The sequence below is a fragment of the Ceratotherium simum genome, chromosome 1 (assembly GCF_057802395.1).
Source record: "Ceratotherium simum simum isolate JZ-2026a chromosome 1, ASM5780239v1, whole genome shotgun sequence".
Lineage (NCBI taxonomy): Eukaryota > Metazoa > Chordata > Mammalia > Perissodactyla > Rhinocerotidae > Ceratotherium > Ceratotherium simum.
The window spans coordinates 96,276,374-96,294,213 of record NC_141900.1 but is presented as its reverse complement, the minus strand read 5'-3'; the positions used below and the strand labels follow the sequence as shown (position 1 = coordinate 96,294,213).

The 17,840-nt window shown below is 38.4% G+C and overlaps 1 protein-coding gene across 4 annotated transcripts in view; it reads right to left on the bottom strand.

Moving 5' to 3' along the window:
* Nucleotides 1-4,465: 4,465 nt before the first annotated feature.
* Nucleotides 4,466-17,840, bottom strand: part of AGK (acylglycerol kinase) — a 77,854-nt gene continuing 64,479 nt past the window's right edge. For 3 of the 4 annotated variants that reach the window (XM_087431824.1, XM_087431815.1, XM_087431830.1), the window contains 4 exons: nucleotides 17,384-17,481; nucleotides 8,951-9,021; nucleotides 6,944-7,028; nucleotides 4,466-5,560 (listed from right to left, as the gene is read on the bottom strand). In XM_087431824.1, the coding sequence (XP_087287950.1) occupies nucleotides 5,423-5,560; nucleotides 6,944-7,028; nucleotides 8,951-9,021; nucleotides 17,384-17,481 (392 nt within the window). In that variant the 3' untranslated portion in view covers nucleotides 4,466-5,422. The remainder of the gene's footprint in view (nucleotides 5,561-6,943; nucleotides 7,029-8,950; nucleotides 9,022-17,383; nucleotides 17,482-17,840) is intronic. The other variant, XR_015552426.1, reaches the window with a different exon arrangement.

The window sequence follows — 17,840 nt, the reverse complement described above, 5'->3', positions numbered from 1 at the left end:
GGATGGAAAAAGATACTCCACGCAAATGACAATGAAAAGAAAGCTGGGGTAGCAGTACTCATATCAGACAAAATAGACTTTAAAACAAAAACTGTAAAAAGAGACAAGGGCATTACATAATGATCAAGGGAACAATCCAACAAGAGGATATAACACTTGTAAATATCTACGCACCCAATGTAGGTGCACCTAAATATATAAAGCAATTATTAACAGACATAAAAACAGAAATAGACAGTAACACAATAATAGTAGGGGACTTTAACACTCCACTTACACCAATAGAAGATCAATAAGGAAACACTGGCCTTAAACGACACACTAGAACAGATGGACCTAGTAGATATATACAGAGCATTCCATCCAAAAACCGAAGAATACACGTTCTTTTCAAAGGCACATGGAACATTCTCCAGGATTGATCACATATTAGGCCACAAAACAAGTCTCCATAAATTTAAGAAGATTGAAATAATACCAAGCATCTTTTCTGACCACAACGGTATGAAACTAGAAATCAACTATAGGAAGAAAAATCAGAAAAGCCACAAATACGTGGAGATTGAACAAAATGCTACTGAACAATGACTGGGTCAATGAAGAAATCAAAGAAATCCAAAAATACCTGGAGACAAATGAAAATGAAAATATGACATGCCAGAATTTATGGGATACAGCAAAAGCGGTTCTAAGAGGGAAGTTTATAGCAATACAGACCTATCTCAACAAACAAGAAAAATCTCAAACAATCTAACAATGCACCTAAAGGAACTGGAAAAAGAACAAACAAAGCCCAAAATCAGTAGAAGAAGGGAAATAATAAAAATCAGAGCAGAAATAAATGAAATAGAGACCAAAAAAACAACAGAAAAACAATAGTACCAAGAGCTGGTTCTTTGAAAAGATAAACAAAATTGACAAACCTTTAGCTAGACTCACCAAGAAAAAAAGAGAGAAGGCACAAATAAGTAAAATCAGAAATGAAAGAGGAGAGGTTACAACAGACACCACAGAAATACAAAAGAGTATAAGAGAATACTATGAAAAGCTATATGCCAACCAATTCGACAATCTGGAAGAAATGGATAAATTCTTAGAATCATACAACCTTCCAAAACTGGATCAAGAAGAAGTAGAGAATTTGAATAGACCAATCACCAGTAAGGAGATCGAAACAGTAATCAAAAACCTCCCCAAAAATAAAAGTCCAGGACCAGACGGCTTCCCTGGCAAATTCTACCAAACATTCAAAGAAGACTTAATACCTATCCTCCTCAAACTCTTCCAACAAATTGAGGAGGGGGGGAAGCTCCCTAACTCATTCTATGAAGCCGACATTACCCTGATACCAAAACCAGACAAGGACAACACAAAAAAAGAAAATTACAGGCCAATATCACTGATGAACCTCGATGCAAAAATCCTCAATAAAATACTAGCAAATCGCATACAACAATACGTTAAAAAGATTACACACCATGATCAAGTGGGATTTATTCCAGGTATGCAGGGATGGTTTAACATTCGCAAATCAATCAACGTGATACACCACATTAATAAAATGAAGAATAAAAATCACATGATCATCTCAATAGATGCAGAGAAAGCATTGGACAAGATACAGCATCCATTTATGATAAAAACTCTGAATAAAATGGGTATAGAAGGAAAGTACCTCAACATAATAAAGACCATATATGACAAACCCACAGCTAATATCATCCTCAATGGTGAAAAACTGAAAGCTATCCCTCTAAGAACAGGAACCAGACAAGGATGCCCACTGTCACCACTCCTATTTAACATAGTACTGGAAGTCCTGGCCAGAGCAATCAGGCAAGAGAAAGAAATAAAAGGGATCCAAATTGGAAAGGAAGAAGTGAAACTGTCACTATTTGCAGATGACATGATTTTATATATAGAAAACCCTAAAGAATCCACCACAAAATTTTTAGAATAAACAAATACAGTAAAGTTGCAGGATACAAAATCAACATACAAAAATCAGTTGCATTTCTATACACTAACAATGAAGTAGCAGAAAGAGAACTTAAGAATACCATCCCATTTACAATTGCAACAAAAAGAATAAAATACCTAGGAATAAACTTAACCAAAGAGGTGAAAGAGCTGTACACGGAAAACTATAAAACATTGCTAAAAGAAATTGAAGAAGACACAAAGAAATGGAAAGATATTCCATGCTCTTGGATTGGAAGAATTAACATAGTTAAGATGTCCATACTTCCTAAAGCCATCTATAGATTCAATGCAATTCCTATCAAAGTTCCAACAACATTTTTCACAGAAATAGGACAAAGAATCCTAAAATTTATATGGAACAATAAAAGACCCCGAATAGCTAAAGGAGTCCTGAGAAAAAAGAACAAAGCTGGAGGTATCACACTCCCTGATTTCAAAATATACTACAAAGCTATAGTAACCAAAACAGCATGGTACTGGCACAAAAACAGACACACAGATCAATGGAATAGAATCAAAAGCCCAGAAATAAACCCACACATCTATGGACAGCTAATCTTTGACAAAGGAGTCAAGAACATACAATGGGGAAAAGAAAGTCTCTTCAACAAATGGTGTTGGGAAAACTGGATAGCCACATGCAAAAAAATGAAAGTAGACCCTTACCTTACACCATACACAAAAATTAACTCCAAATGGATTAAAGACTTGAATGTAAGACCTGAAACTGTGAAACTTCTAGAAGAACACATAGGCAGTACGCTCTTCGATATGGGTCTTAGCAACATATTTTCAAGCACCATGTCTGACTGGGCAAGAGAAACAATAGAAAAACAAATTGGACTACGTCAAACTAAAAAGCTTCTGCACAGCAAAGGAAACCATCAACAAAACGAAAAGACAACCTACAATTGGGAGAAGATATTTGCAAACCATACATCTGATAAGGGCTTAATCTCCAAAATATATAAAGAACTCATGCATCTCAACAACAAAAAAACTACCAACCCAATTAAAAAATGGGCAAAAGACCTGAACAGACATTTCTCCAAAGAAGATATACAGATAGCCAACAGACACATGAAAAGATGTTCAAAATCATTAACTATCAGGGAAATGCAAATCAAAACTACAATGAGATATCACCTCACGCCTGTCAGAATGGCTATAATTAATAAGACAGGAAACAACATGTGTTGGAGAGGATGTGGAGAGAAGGGAACTCTCATACACTGCTGGTGGGAGTGCAAACTGGTGCAGCCACTATGGAAAACAGTATGGAGATTCCTCAAAAAATCAAGGATAGAACTACCATATGATCCAGCTATTCCACTGCTGGGTATTTATCCAAAGAACTTGAAAACACCAATGCATAAAGATACATGCACCCCTGTGTTCACTGCAGCCTTATTCACAATAGCCAAGACTTGGAAGCAACCTAAGTGCCCATCAAGGGACGAATGGATAAAAAAGATGTGGTATATATAGACAATGGAATACTACTCAGCCATGAGAAACGATGAAATCCAGCCATTTGTGACAACATGGATGGACACTGAGGGTATAATGCAAAGTGAAATAAGTCAGAGGGAGAAGGTCAAATACCGTATGATCTCCCCCATTAAGTAGTAGATAATAACAACAATAAACAAACACATAGAGACAGAGATTGGATTGGTGGTTACCAGAGGGGAAGGGGGGAGGGAGGAGGGCCAAAGGAATAATTTGGCACATGTGTGTGGTGATGGGTTGTAATTAGTATTTGGGTCGTGAACATGATGTAATCATGCAGAAATAGAAGTATAAGGTTGTACACCTGAAATTTATACAATGTTATAAACCAATGTTACTGCAATAAACAAAACAAACAAACAAAAAAAGTAAATGACTATAATGCCTGGCTAACAAATCTTTAGTTTCTGGTCCTCTGCTTTCAACAAACTAAAGGAAGATCTACTCAAGCTGTTGATTTGATAGCTCACTGATTTTCGACATGTAACTCCAAAGGAATTCAAAGGACTGCATGACATTGTTTGAACGGGATTCTATCTCATCAACTTATTTATGTGCTTACATCTATTAAGAATGAAACAAGGAATATAATTGGAGTTGTCTCAGTTGTAAGTAACTGGATAAATGAACTAACTAGGATAAAAGCATTCTAATAAAATGTTAATTTTTAATTACCAAAAATTTATATTAATGTTTTCATCAATTGTATTTCAACAATTATAACATTTATTCTGTACTGAGTTAATACTTACTTAACTAAAAATATTACCATTTATTTTTTTTTTGGCAAGAGGATAAAAAATTTCAAGCATAGATTACATTATGATAGCATTCTTTGCTGAAAGTGGTATGGAAATGCATATACAAAGAGAAAAGTCAACTTAAAATTTTCAACTACCAAAGAACTTAGTCATTTATTTTTGTAAATAATGATGTGTCAAATTGCTATGTATTTAAATTACACTGAATATGTTTAAAAGAGTGATGTAACAGTTTTATTTTAAAATATCAATATTTACATGACACCAGAAAATACATACTTTGGCAACCTTTAACTTCCCAGAAAAAAATTTTAGATGTCACCTTAAGAGTAGGAGGGGATACATGATTTTTCAAAATACTTTTAGGGAGGACACGAGCAGAACAGTGGAGCCGTGTGGACCACTCTTTACACTATCTGTGCAGGTAGGATTGAGGCACCTCTCTGGGGAGGGTGGCTGCTTTTTTAAAATGCAGATTCCTGGGCTTCATCCCTGGATTGAGTTGTTTGGGTTCCAAGTGAGTCAGTTTTCAACATGCACCCCAGGTTGTTCTCATGCAAACCAACATTTAAGCAGCACTACTTAAAAAAAATAACTAGTATTTTACAGGATTTCAGCCATAGCTGAAGAGGGAAACACCTCACATGGTTGTGGATGGAGGGTAGAACTGAACAGGCTCACTAAGAATCAGCTCACGAAGCAGCAGGACCCATGGAGAAGCCTAGGGGGAGGACAAGGCAGTGGGGAAGGCAGGCACTTCCCTGGAAGTCCTAGGACGGCCACAGAACAGCAGGAGCGGAGGAGCTGCACAGTCTAGGAACCTGCTCTCCCCCGTGATCACACTTTGGCGAGATGACAAGGTCTAACCCTTCTCCATCCACGGAGGGTGAGAATCTCCTGAAACTAGCCTGAGGAAAATCAGTATGAGGAGGGATCAGCAGTCACACCAACGGAAAAGCATGCGCTAACAGAAAGGCAACTGCAAAGTGAGTGGCAATGAGTCCACTTCGGGAAGCACTGCCAGAGAAAGGCGGTGGGTACTTGCCATGAAAATGCCCTTGGGATCCTCTGACAACACTGCGGGGACAGGTGAGGCTTCGTTCCCTTTTGGTCCCACTGGTGGCCTAAAGTGCAGTCCCAGAGCGCACATCTTCTCCTCCGTCCGCTCACTGGGCTGTGCTCTGCAGCATCTGTTCCCTCTTCCTCGGATCACAGAAGAACTGCAGTTTCCTGGGGAGCAGTTTCACCTCCACAGGCATCGCTTCATACTCCTCACTGTCGATGCTGAAAGAGCCCCCTGTTCCCTGTGGAGATGAGAATATTCGGAACAGCTCACACATCAGCTGGAATTTTGTCATCACTATAGCAGCAGAGCAGGTCATTACGGAAAACATCCTCCTCTCTGAGCATTTATCCTAACGTTCTTTCAAAAAAATATTTCAGTGCCTATGATGGGCATAGTGCTGGTTCTGGAAATATCACAATTCTACCATCGAAGTAAAAGGGTTTACTTTTTTTGGGGGGCTCTATCTCCTCCCAGGGTATTTTGGGATTTGAGAAACAAGGTTATAATTTTCAAATATTTATTAAAAGATAGGGGTCCTGCCACATCTTTAACGAATTCATAAATACAGTCATGTGTCACTTAATCATGGGGATATGTTCTGAGAAATGCATCGTTAGGCAATTTCATCACTGTGCGAACACCATAGAGTGTACTTACACACAGATGGTGTAGCCTACTACACACCTAGGCTCTATGGTGCTGATCTTATGGGACCACCGTTGTGTATGTGGTCCATTGTTGACCAAAACAGCGTGATATGGTGCATGACTGTAATATGTTATATGTTCTTCTCAGCCCTAATCTTTCTCAAAAAGCAAGAAAGCTAATTCTCTTGGGAAAGCCGTTATGTCCACTTACTTATTTTCATGGTTCTTCTTTAGGATTTGCTTAGCTTTATACCTAAGGTACATCAACATTAACATCATTATAGACTCTGTGAAACCCTCCCATAACTCATGCATTTAATTCAACATGTGCTTTGTTGAAACTATGGTGCCACCCACTGTGGATAAGATACCTTCTGTTTTACTTACAATCCTTTTTGAATACAGTAGTATAATGGCCACACGTCTTTAGAGGCAATCTGTAGTAACTCTCTGTTTCCTGAGGTATTACTAATAGAATAACTAACCATACAATTTAGATTATATTTCTTCTTTTCCACTGACATAGGTTGTTCTACTAAGCTTGGCATTTCATAATACAGAAAAATTTAGTGCCATCTTGAAAACTGCTTGCAGATCCTTTATAGAAAATGTTGAGGTAGAATCCACCATTAACATTTGCCAACTAGAGAATTCACTGTGTGTTATGGTATAGTAACCCCGTGCACAATTTACATTCAGAAAAGTAAAAGCTCAGGAGACCTAAAGATCACTTTTCAGAACCTTGACTTAAGAACACTGGAAGTTCTCAGGAATCCAACTCTAAGTCCGTGACTCTGGGGATTCTGCATCTCTTCAGGTGTCCCTTAACGTAACCCAGAGCCTGGCAAAGTGCTTGGCACATCCTGGGTGCCTAAATGAGGGTCTGTTAATAGAGAGTGAGGAGGGAAAAGAGCAGAAAGGAGGACTGATCAAGAAAGAACCAAAAGCTGGGGGACAGCCAACCCCCTGCTCACCTCAGGAAGCAGCAGAGTGCACTGGCTGGCCTGGAGACACTCGGTGCCGTCAGCTCGCAGCGTGGGGTCCCTCACCTTCTTACTTCTGTTGGGACAGGAAAAAGCAAAACTGGAAACCAGTGCTGGCAACTGCATCACAGTGCAAGAACACAGCGAGTTCTTGGTCTCTTTTGATGAGATTAAATAGGTAGACTCACGATCAGTTGAACCATGGGGTTCTGTGAACAGTTTTTCCCACAGTGATTCTTGCTTAGCACTGTGATATGTTCTAGATTGAGAAGGTTTACTTGCTGTAGAGACTGTGCATGAAATTAAGACTGGGTGATTTTCTCTGACTGGTTCTTTATTTTTAAATAAGTCCACATGTACCTAATTCTTTGGCTATTAAAAATCCCAAATTAAAAATTAGAATAAAATTTGTTTAGGAAAAGTACTAAGCTTTGTTATTTGGTACTTGTGAGTCTGTTACTTGAAGGAGAAAATATTTTTATTCCAATTTAAAGTAGATATTTTCTTTATATATATGAACAACCAGTCTTAGAAGTTAAGTTCTCTGATGATTCTCTTTAGTTCTGTCTTAGCATACTACATCTTTACCTTGACTAAATGGCTTTGGAGTAAAACCAGAGACTGTCTATCTACACACACTCCATTTCATGTATATATATCCTTCATAGCTAGTCATATAAAGTAGAAAAAGAGTAAAAGCTAATCCGAGTAAATTAGTCCATTCTTTATCATTAATTGACAATAGTAATTCAGTTTTCTAAAGCAACTTCACAGTATTCAGATACCCAGAGGTAACCGACATCACTTCCTGTAGAGACCAAAAGGAAGCCGTGTTATTGCTGCTGATGAAGATGATAGCAATAATGCAGAGCATAATGACTTCACCTAATTTAAGCAATATAATTTGTTTTTCTTTCTATTTTTGGATGTCATTATTATGAAGGCGATTCAAATATAGTGCTCCACTGGCCAGCCTCTGTGTGGCTTCTGGACACTCTAGGAGAACAAGGGAAAGGCTTTTCCCTCTTCCTTTTACTACAGATACAGCAAGTAACTCAAAGGCTGCAGAATCAGCTATTCAGTATCTGAAGAATTTGGACCAAAGGCGAGAACAACACAAACTAATGAAAAACATTCTGCTGCCAGTGCTGGTATAGATAATGAAGTAGCCATGGAGATCCAGCTGCAGCCGCAGAAATGTCTGATCCTTAAACGGGCACGAGAGGGAGCTGTGAGACAAAGCACAGAACCCAGAGCTGAGCAGATTCCCAGTTGGCATGGTAACACGCCGGCTCCTCAGATGCTCTGAAGACTGGTGGAGGTTTTAGAGCATTCTTAACCAACAAAACTCTGGCAGAGGTAGGGTTTAACAAATCAGGCAGGACTTGGAAGGGTATTTTGTAGTGGAAAAGGGAAAAAAGCCTAGAAAATGTCCAAAGTACTCAATACCTTTTCAAGTTTTTCATTAATGCCCTGGGAATAGAACAAGGTAGACTGACATGAATAGTAACTGATATTGTAAAGTGCTTCACAATGAAAAAGACTTTTCCTGCACATTCTCTCATTTGAGACTCAAAAACAATCCTTAGATAGAGATATTACTCCATTCTATACACTGGGAAAAGGATTCAGAGAGGTTAAATGATTTGTCCAAGTCATGAGGCCAGTAAGTGGCAGAATCAAGATTTGTATCTAGCAATTTTGACCCTGAAGCCAAAATTCTGGACGCTGTACCATGCTACACTGAATTCTTTCATTTCAGTTGCAAGGCAAAGACTGCTCCCATACTCTGATCTTCCCAAAATGAACAGGGAAGGCCAGAGTAGGAGAGGTGCATGCATACACGTCAACCCAAATGAAAAAAGGAAAGCTACAATTCCCCAACGAGACAAGTCCTTCGTTGGGTCTCCATCTTAGATTTGAAGGGCACTCTGAATGGTCAAGTCTGAGAATACAAACTACTGAAGCCTCATTTCCTACAAAGCCCAGTCCACTCACCCTATAGTTATGAAGTCTCCTTTGCTGACAGTATCAGGTTCAATGCAGATGTTCATAAAATCTTCTTTGCTCTAAAAAGGTTAGGAAGACTAACATTAATACTCTAAATTTTGGCTAATACAGCCTGCTGTCATCCTTTCGCCTTGGAGGTTCACATTTCGAAGCTGTGTATGTTATATAGTTATATATATAGTTACTTAATCCTGAATATATTTTCAATTCTTTTTTTTTCCTTTTTACATTAAGACCTTTATTGAGGTATAATTTACAGACCATAAAATTCATCTCCACTGCTCGCTTGCTTGTTTGTTTTTTACTACATACATACGCTAAATAAAAACTCAGGTCTGGAGTTTTGTGAAGTTCTGTCACTCATAATCACAGCTGTGGCAGTCCCTAGGATTTCCTCCCTTGCAGGCCAAGCTTTCAGCCCCTCTATCCCAGCAAGTCTCCATCCTCACTGTATGTCCGCATCACACCACATCTGCTGCATCAGCTCCTCAGTGTGGAGAGCCCAAGTGTCTGTTTCTAAACGCTCTACAAGCAAATTTGGTATGCAACCAGCGCTGAAGAGCAGCAATCCATTTATGCCATGGTAATGTTTTAAAAACTTTCCATTCCCAACCACAGAAAGCTCTGCAAGAATTGAGCTACAAGGAAGTGGCTATTAAAACAGACGTGGTTCTTGTGCCATTCCCCCAAATGTACTACCTGTCAGTGGCCAGCAATACAAACCTGGCCCTCTATGAATCAATCCCAACACTTCTGTGTCTGCTTCAAATAGCAGTGTTGTTTCTTTTTGGACACGTTCAAAATCTGTAGCCCCAGGATAACCCACAGGCCTCTGAGAGCCGACGGCCCTTGCCTAAGATTAAAGGATACACCTTGACCTCTCAGCAAGGAATTACAAAACACAGAGGGGATGACTTTGCTCTAAGTTCACCTTTTATTCAACAATGACTTATTGAGTGTCAGCAACGTACCATGAACTCTTCTAGGTGCTTGGTTTATATCAATGAACCAAAAACCAAAAATTTCTGCCTACGAAGAACCTGCATTCTACTGGGGAGGGTAGAGAGGATAAACAAAACAAAAAATAACCAAAATAAAATAATAAATTACAGACTATATTAGAAGTATTTTAGAGTATAACAGTATAAAAATGGTAAATTATGGAATATATATATTAGCATAAATGGTAAATTACAGAGTATATTAATAAGTATCTTAGAGAAATGAGGTAAAAGAACTACAGCAAGGAGGGCCCGGCCCCGTGCCCGAGTGGTTTAAGTTCTGCACGCTCGGCTTCGGCAGCCCAGGTTCGTGAGTTCGAATCCAGGCTGCAGACCTACTCCACTCACCAGCCACACGGTGGCGGTGTCCCACATACAAAATAGAGGAATATTGGCACAGATATTAGCTCAGAGCTAATCTTCCTCAAGCAAAACAAAGAGGAGGATTGCCAATGGATGTTAGCTCAGGGTGAAGCTTCCTCAGCAAAAAAAATAAAGAATTACAGCAAGGAATACCAGGTGGTATTGGTGACATTTTTAAAGAGGGGTCCAGGTAGGCCTCATTGAGAAGGTAACCTCTGAGAGACCCCTGGAGGAGGTGAGGGAATTAGCAATATGGATATCAGGGCAGTGGTTCTCACACTTTAGCAAGTATCTGGAGGGCTTGTTAAAATGCTGACTCTGGCCCCATTCTCAGAGTTTATGGTTCAGCAGATCTGGGGTGAGGCCCAAGAATTTTCACTTCTAACAAGTTCTCAAATGCTGCTGATCTAAGGACCACACTTTGAGAACTGCTTGTCTAGGGAAGAGTGATCCACACAAAGGACTGCCAGGGCAGGGGCCTTAAGGTGGGAGCATGCCTGACATGTGAAAGAACAGCAAGGAAGCCAGTGTGGCTGGAGCGGAGTGAGAGAAGGGGACGACAGGAGATGAAGTGAGAGAGGAGGGGGGCTCGAGCAGGAGGGCCTTGTAGATCATTACAAGGAATTGGCTGTTGGGCTGAGTGAAATGAGGAACCCCTGGAAGGTTCTAAGCAGAGAAATATGATCTGGCTTCATTTTAAAAGGATCCCTCTGAAACCCTAAAGAATCCACCAGAAAACTTTTAGAAGTAATAAATGAATATGGTAAAGTTGCAGGATACAAAATCAACATACAAAAATCAGTTGCATTTCTGTACACTAACAACGAAGTAGCAGAAAGAGAAATTAAGAATACCATCCCATTTACAATTGCAACAAAAAGAATAAAATACCTAGGAATAAATTTAACCAAAGAGGTGAAAGATCTGTACACCGAAAACTATAAAACATTTCTGAAAGAAATTGAAGAAGACACAAAGAAATGGAAAGATATTCCGTGCTCTTGGATTGGAAGAATTAACATAGTTAAGATGTCCATACTTCCTAAAGCCATCTATAGATTCAATGCAATCCCTATCAAAGTTCCAACAACATTTTTCACAGAAATAGAACAAAGAATCCTAAAATTCATATGGAACAACAAAAGACCCGAATAGCTAAAGGAATCCTGAGAAAAAGAACAAAGCTGGAGGTATCACACTCCCTGATATCAAAATATACTACAAAGCTATAGTAACCAAAACAGCATGGTACTGGCACAAAAACAGACACACAGATCAATGGAATAGAATCGAAAGCCCAGAAATAAACCCACACATCTATGGACAGCTAATCTTTGACAAAGGAGCCAAGAACATACAATGGGGAAAAGAAAGTCTCTTCAACAAATGGTGTTGGGAAAACTGGATAGCCATATGCAAAAAAATGAAAGTAGATCCTTACCTTACACCATACACAAAAATTAACTCCAAATGGATTAAAGACTTGAATGTAAGACCTGAAACTGTGAAAGTTCTAGAAGAAAACATAGGCAGTACGCTCTTCGACATCGGTCTTAGCAACATCTTTTCAAACACCACATCTGACCGGGCAAGAGAAACAATAGAAAAAAATAAACAAATGGGACTACATCAAACTAAAAAGCTTCTGCACAGCAAAGGAAACCATCAACAAAACGAAAAGACAACCTAACAATTGGGAGAAGATATTTGCAAACCATACATCTGATAAGGGCTTAATCTCCAAAATATATAAAGAACTCATGCATCTCAACAACAAAAAAACTACCAACCCAATTAAAAAATGGGCAAAAGACCTGAACAGACATTTCTCCAAAGAAGATGTACAGATGGCCAACGGACACATGAAAAGATGTTCAAAATCACTAACTATCAGGGAAATGCAAATCAAAACTACAATGAGATATCACCTCACGCCTGTCAGAATGGCTGTAATTAACAAGACAGGAAACAACATGTGTTGGAGAGGATGTGGAGAGAAGGGAACTCTCATACACTGCTGGTGGGAGTGCAAACTGGCGCAGCCACTATGGAAAACAGTATGGAGATTCCTCAGAAAATCAACGATAGAACTACCATATGATCCAGCTATTCCACTGTTGGGTATTTATCCAAAGAACTTGAGGACACCAATTTGCAAAGGTACATGCACCCCTGTGTTCATTGCAGCCTTGTTCACAATAGCCAAGACTTGGAAGCAACCTAAGTGCCCATCAAGGGACGAATGGATAAAGAAGCTGTGGTATATATACACAATGGAATACTACTCAGCCATAAGAAACGACGAAATCCAGCCATTTGTGACAACATGGATGGACATTGAGGGTATAATGCAAGGTGAAATAAGTCAGAGGGAGAAGGTCAAATACCGTATGATTTCCTTCATTAAGTAGTAGATAATAACAACAATAAACAAACACATAGGGACAGGGATTGGATTGGTGGTTACCAGAGGGGAAGGGGGGAGGGTGGAGGGTGAAAGGGATGATTCGGTACATGTGTGTGGTGATGGGTTGTAATTGGTATTTTGGTGGTGAACATGATGTAGTCCATGCAGAAATAGAAGTACAATGATGTACACCTGAAATTTTTGCAATGTTATAAACCAATGTTACTGCAATAAAAAAAAATAAAAATAAAAAAATAAAAAATAAAAGGATCCCTCTGGCTACTGTGTTTAGAGTAGAATGAAGGGGGGAAAGGAGGAAGCAGGGAGACCACTTTGGAACCTACTGTAATAATCCAGGGTTGAAAGACGGTGGTGGCTGGGATCAGGTAGCGGTGGAGATCCATGTGAAGTGCTGGCAGTATTTAGAAGGTGAGGCCACCAGGACTTCCTCAAAGCTTAGATATGAGGAGAAACAGAGTAGCCAAGAGTGGCTCCAAGATGTGTGGCCTGAACAACCGAAAGAACAGAATTAAATCAACCGCAATGGGGGAAGATGTGGACAAGCAGGTTTCAAGGGATGGAGGGGAAGATCAGGAGCTCAGTTTTGGACGTGCGAAGATTGAAACACCTAAGAGAGTGAGTAGATAGTTATAGACACAAGTCTAGGATTTGTCTTTTGCAACTGGTACAGGGAAAAAAATCAATGTATTCTACTACCTTTACAGATTAAATGAGAAACCTTATCTCAATAGATGCCAGAAAGGTACTTGATAAAATTAAATATCTATTCATGATAAAAACTCTTAGCAAACTAGGAATAGAAGGGCACTTCCTTAATCTGATAATGGGTATCTATAAAAACCCCATCAAACTCAAGAATGGAGCAATGAAACCTTTATCTCTGGATCAGGAATACGAGTGCTGCCTGCTATCACTACGTCTCTTCCACGCTGGACTGAGGTTCTAGCCAATGGCGATAAGGTGAGATAAAACACTAGAAGGCTAGGTATTTGAAAGGAAAAAGCAAAACTTGCGCTATTTGCAGTTGATATTATTGAATGTATAGAAAATCCGAAAGAATCCATAGATAAACAATATAATTAATAAGAATTTAGGTAGGTTGCTGATTCAGCATCAATATAAAAAATCAATTACATGTCCCTCTACTATATCAGATAGAAAATGACATTTTAAGAGATGCTATTTACAATAGCATCAAAAGTTAAGATAACCAGGAATATATCCAGCAAAAGACAGAATGTTATAGAGAAAACAATAAAACTTCATTGAAAGACATTAAAAACCTAAAAAAATGAAGAGAGATGCCACATTCATAGGATAGTAGAGTCAATATTGTAGAAATGTCATTTCTTCTCAAATTGATCTAGAGGTTCAATGTAATCTTGATCAATATTATAACAGATTTTTATGTGGAACTTAATAAAATAAACATTCTAAGAGCTTTATAGATGTCAAAGAGCCAAGAATACCCGAGACTCTAAGAAGAAAAACACAGAGGAACTTATAAAATGATAATAATTAAGAGAAGCACAGTACTGGTACAAGTATAGACAAATAGACAATAGAATAGAGACTAGAGACATTTCCAGAAACATTTCTGTGTGCACAGACACTCGATGTATGACAGAGGTTACTGCAGATCAGTGGGGGCAGGGGATGGACATTTCAATAAATGGTGCTTAGACAACTGGCTTTCTGTATAGATAGAATATAAAATTGGAGGCTCACCTCCATCATTCTTTTTTGGAGAATTTCTCTTTTAAAGAAAAACGGAATCATTTGATGCAAATCACTTTAACCTGGTTTTTCACTTAACAATGTATGATGAACATCTTTCCGTGTCAATAAAATAGAACATTTTAAATAAATGTACCAAAATGTACTTGATCAGTCCCCTGATTAGTTTGTTTCATATCTTTTGCGATTATAAATACCATGAACACAGCTGTACAAGAGATCCTAATTTTCACACATTCCACACCCCTAAAGCCTCTTTCATATTGTGAATGTACTCTTTTTTAATGATAAATGAACATTTTGAGCTATTACATGGCAGCTTCATTGTCTTTGAATATTTTATTGCATTTGCTTTTTATTTTTACAAAGAGGTGTGGAAAAAAGAAAATGATGTGCTGCTCCTAGTGATAAGAAGTGCAGTATCACATACTTTTATAATTGGCACAAAGATAAAAAGCGCTCGGCATTTCGAATGTGGCTAATCTTGAACTGCATTCACACACTCACTGAACTCAACCCATTCATTGGTATTCAATCATCAGAGAGAAGAACAAGGTTAAAGAACATGAACAAAATACTGGGAATACATATTATCAGAGATTGGGTATAAAGGACATGTATAATTAGAAACTTATCTTTCTTTTTTAAATTCCTCTGGAACAGAATCTATTTTTTTTAACCTTAATACCTTCACTTTCACCAATGCTTTCAGAATTCCATTGTGTAAGAAATAAGGGACCATCAACATTATGAATCCATCTGATTATTTCTATAGGATAAATTCCTAGAAATATACTTAATTGGGCTAAGGGTATGCTTATATTTTCGATGCTTCATATACACCGCCAAGATGCCATCAAGAAAGGCTGCTCCAATTTATATTTCCACCAGAAATACGCAAGACTACCTGCTTCCCCATCCACACCAACACTGAACCTTAGCATGCTTTTTAATCTATGACAATTCAATAGGCACTATTTTGATTTGCATTTCTTTGATGTTGAGCACTTTTTCTGTTTCCTTACCTATAAAATGCAGATAAAAGTTAGATCTACCTGATAGCGTACTTATGAGGATTACATGAGTTGATATTATGTAAAATTCTTAGGATAAGGCCTGGCATGTAGTAAATCGTCAGCAAATATAAACTATTTTTTTTCATGTTTCTTTCTTTTGTGAATTTCTAGTCTTTCCTTTTGCCTGTTGTTTATATTAGTCCTTTGCCCATTTCTTGTTGTTTTACCCTAAGAGTCTGTTATAAAGGAAAGCTATACTCCTGGTCTATCACATTCTAATATTTTTCCCAATTTGTCATTAAAAATTCTGTTTATAGTTTCTTTTTTAATTATAAGTAGACAAATGCATCAATATGATTTTTGCCTTAGGTGCCCTGCTTAGAAAGGCCTTGTCCTCCCCAAGTTTATACTGATCATCACTCAGATCTCAGTCTACTGCTTTAATGGTTTTCTTTTTTACATTTAACTCTTTAATCCAGCTGGAATTAATTCAGAACAAGAAGGGAGCTATATTATCCAAATGTTATGCAATGGACAAGTATTACTTTTTTCATTAGAAAACCACTAAAAACTCTCAATATTAATACGAGAATCAAACGCCTCACCAGCTTCGTCTCATCCATCTCACTCATTCGTATCTCCGTCACTCCACTCAATGCCAGGTGCCCATGTTCACACTGACCAGGTCAGTTGTGAACACACTACTCTGATTTGCATAAAACCTGATCCTAGTCATTAGCCCACAGTTAAGGATAACTTTTCTATTGACATTCTCACTAATATAAACTACTAAGGTTTTCTCTATACCAGGGGTCAGTAAATTTTTTCACTGAATAGCCAGATAGTAAATGTTCTAGGCTTTTGGGCCATACAGTCCCCGTCGCAACTACTCAACTCTGCCATTGTAGCACAAAAGCGGCCACAGACAACATGTATGTGAATGGATATGGCTGTGTTCCAATAAAACCTGACTTGTGGATATTGAAACTTGACTTTCATATACTTTTCACATATCACAAAATATTATCCTTATGATTTTCTTCCAACCATTTAAAAATGTAAAATCAGTTCTTAGCTGTGGGCTATGCAAAAACAGGTGGCAGACCACTTTGCCACTCCCTGCTTTATTTCAATCTTTTTTTTAGTGTATTGTCTACAGCAGCACTATCCAGTAGAAATTTCTGCACTAACGGAAATGTTTTGTATGTGTGCTTTCCAATACAGTAGCTACTAGCCACATATGGCTATTGAGCACATGCACTGTGGCTGTTGTGACTGAAGAAATGAGCTTTAAATTTTATTTAATTCTAATTAATTTAAATTAAAATTTAAACAGCCACATGAGGCTAGTGGCTACTGTATTGGACAGTGCATATCAACAGATCAGACTCAAAACAATAAGTAAATATAGATACAGATGTGTGTGTATACAAATATACATAAATATATATGTATATATATTTTTCTCCTTGGGACCTAAATTTACATAATTAATATAGTCACAAAAATGGTGAATATTTACTCAAGTAAAAAGTTCCACATTTTTTATTCCTGTGACAAATGAGAGCAGGCTAATTTTTTCTTTCTAAAGGCCCTTTTCCCTCAGTTGTCTGAAGGCAGAAAGTTTGGTGACTACTACTAAGCAATGTACATAATACTTGATCAGAGTCCCTCAAGCTTTTAGGCCACTACTTCACTCAGCTGTTTCTTCTCATTGCTATTATTCTTTAAAGGCACACCACATCCTCTTTTTCCTGATCCCTTCCTCTCTATCCCCATAAGGTAAAAATAAAAATACTGAATTAGTGGAAGAACACATAGCCTTTGTCACTTTTCCCAGATACCAAACGCTTCTCTCATAAAAAAGCACACTTACCGTCAGGTCAAGCTGACTGTTCCGTGTCGTGATGGACAGTTCAATGGTGGACAGCTGCACTTCTTTCCAGACCTCTGGGCCCACCTCTTGGGAGAGGGCTGTGTGAATGCATTAGATACAGGTTAACTTCTTCATTAACATTTCATCATGACACCACCGACGGCCAGCTGCCCGCTGCTCAGCTTGGCCTCCCAAGCCCGTCTGCTGACTCCACCTTAGTTTTCTTTATTTCCTAGTTCTTATACACGGGATAAAGAGCCAAGCTCAAAATGGAATCTCTATGCTTAAAATATCGCTACCAAAGCAGCCACAATAACATAAAGGTCTGTGACAGAAAGAGGGAGCCCCTGTTTGTCACAAATGACACAGGCTGTTCCCCTTCTTGGGACGTGTCTGTGCTGGTTTAAGCTCTGCTCTGACACACAGAAGGCTGAATTCAGTGACCCCTGAAGGCTTC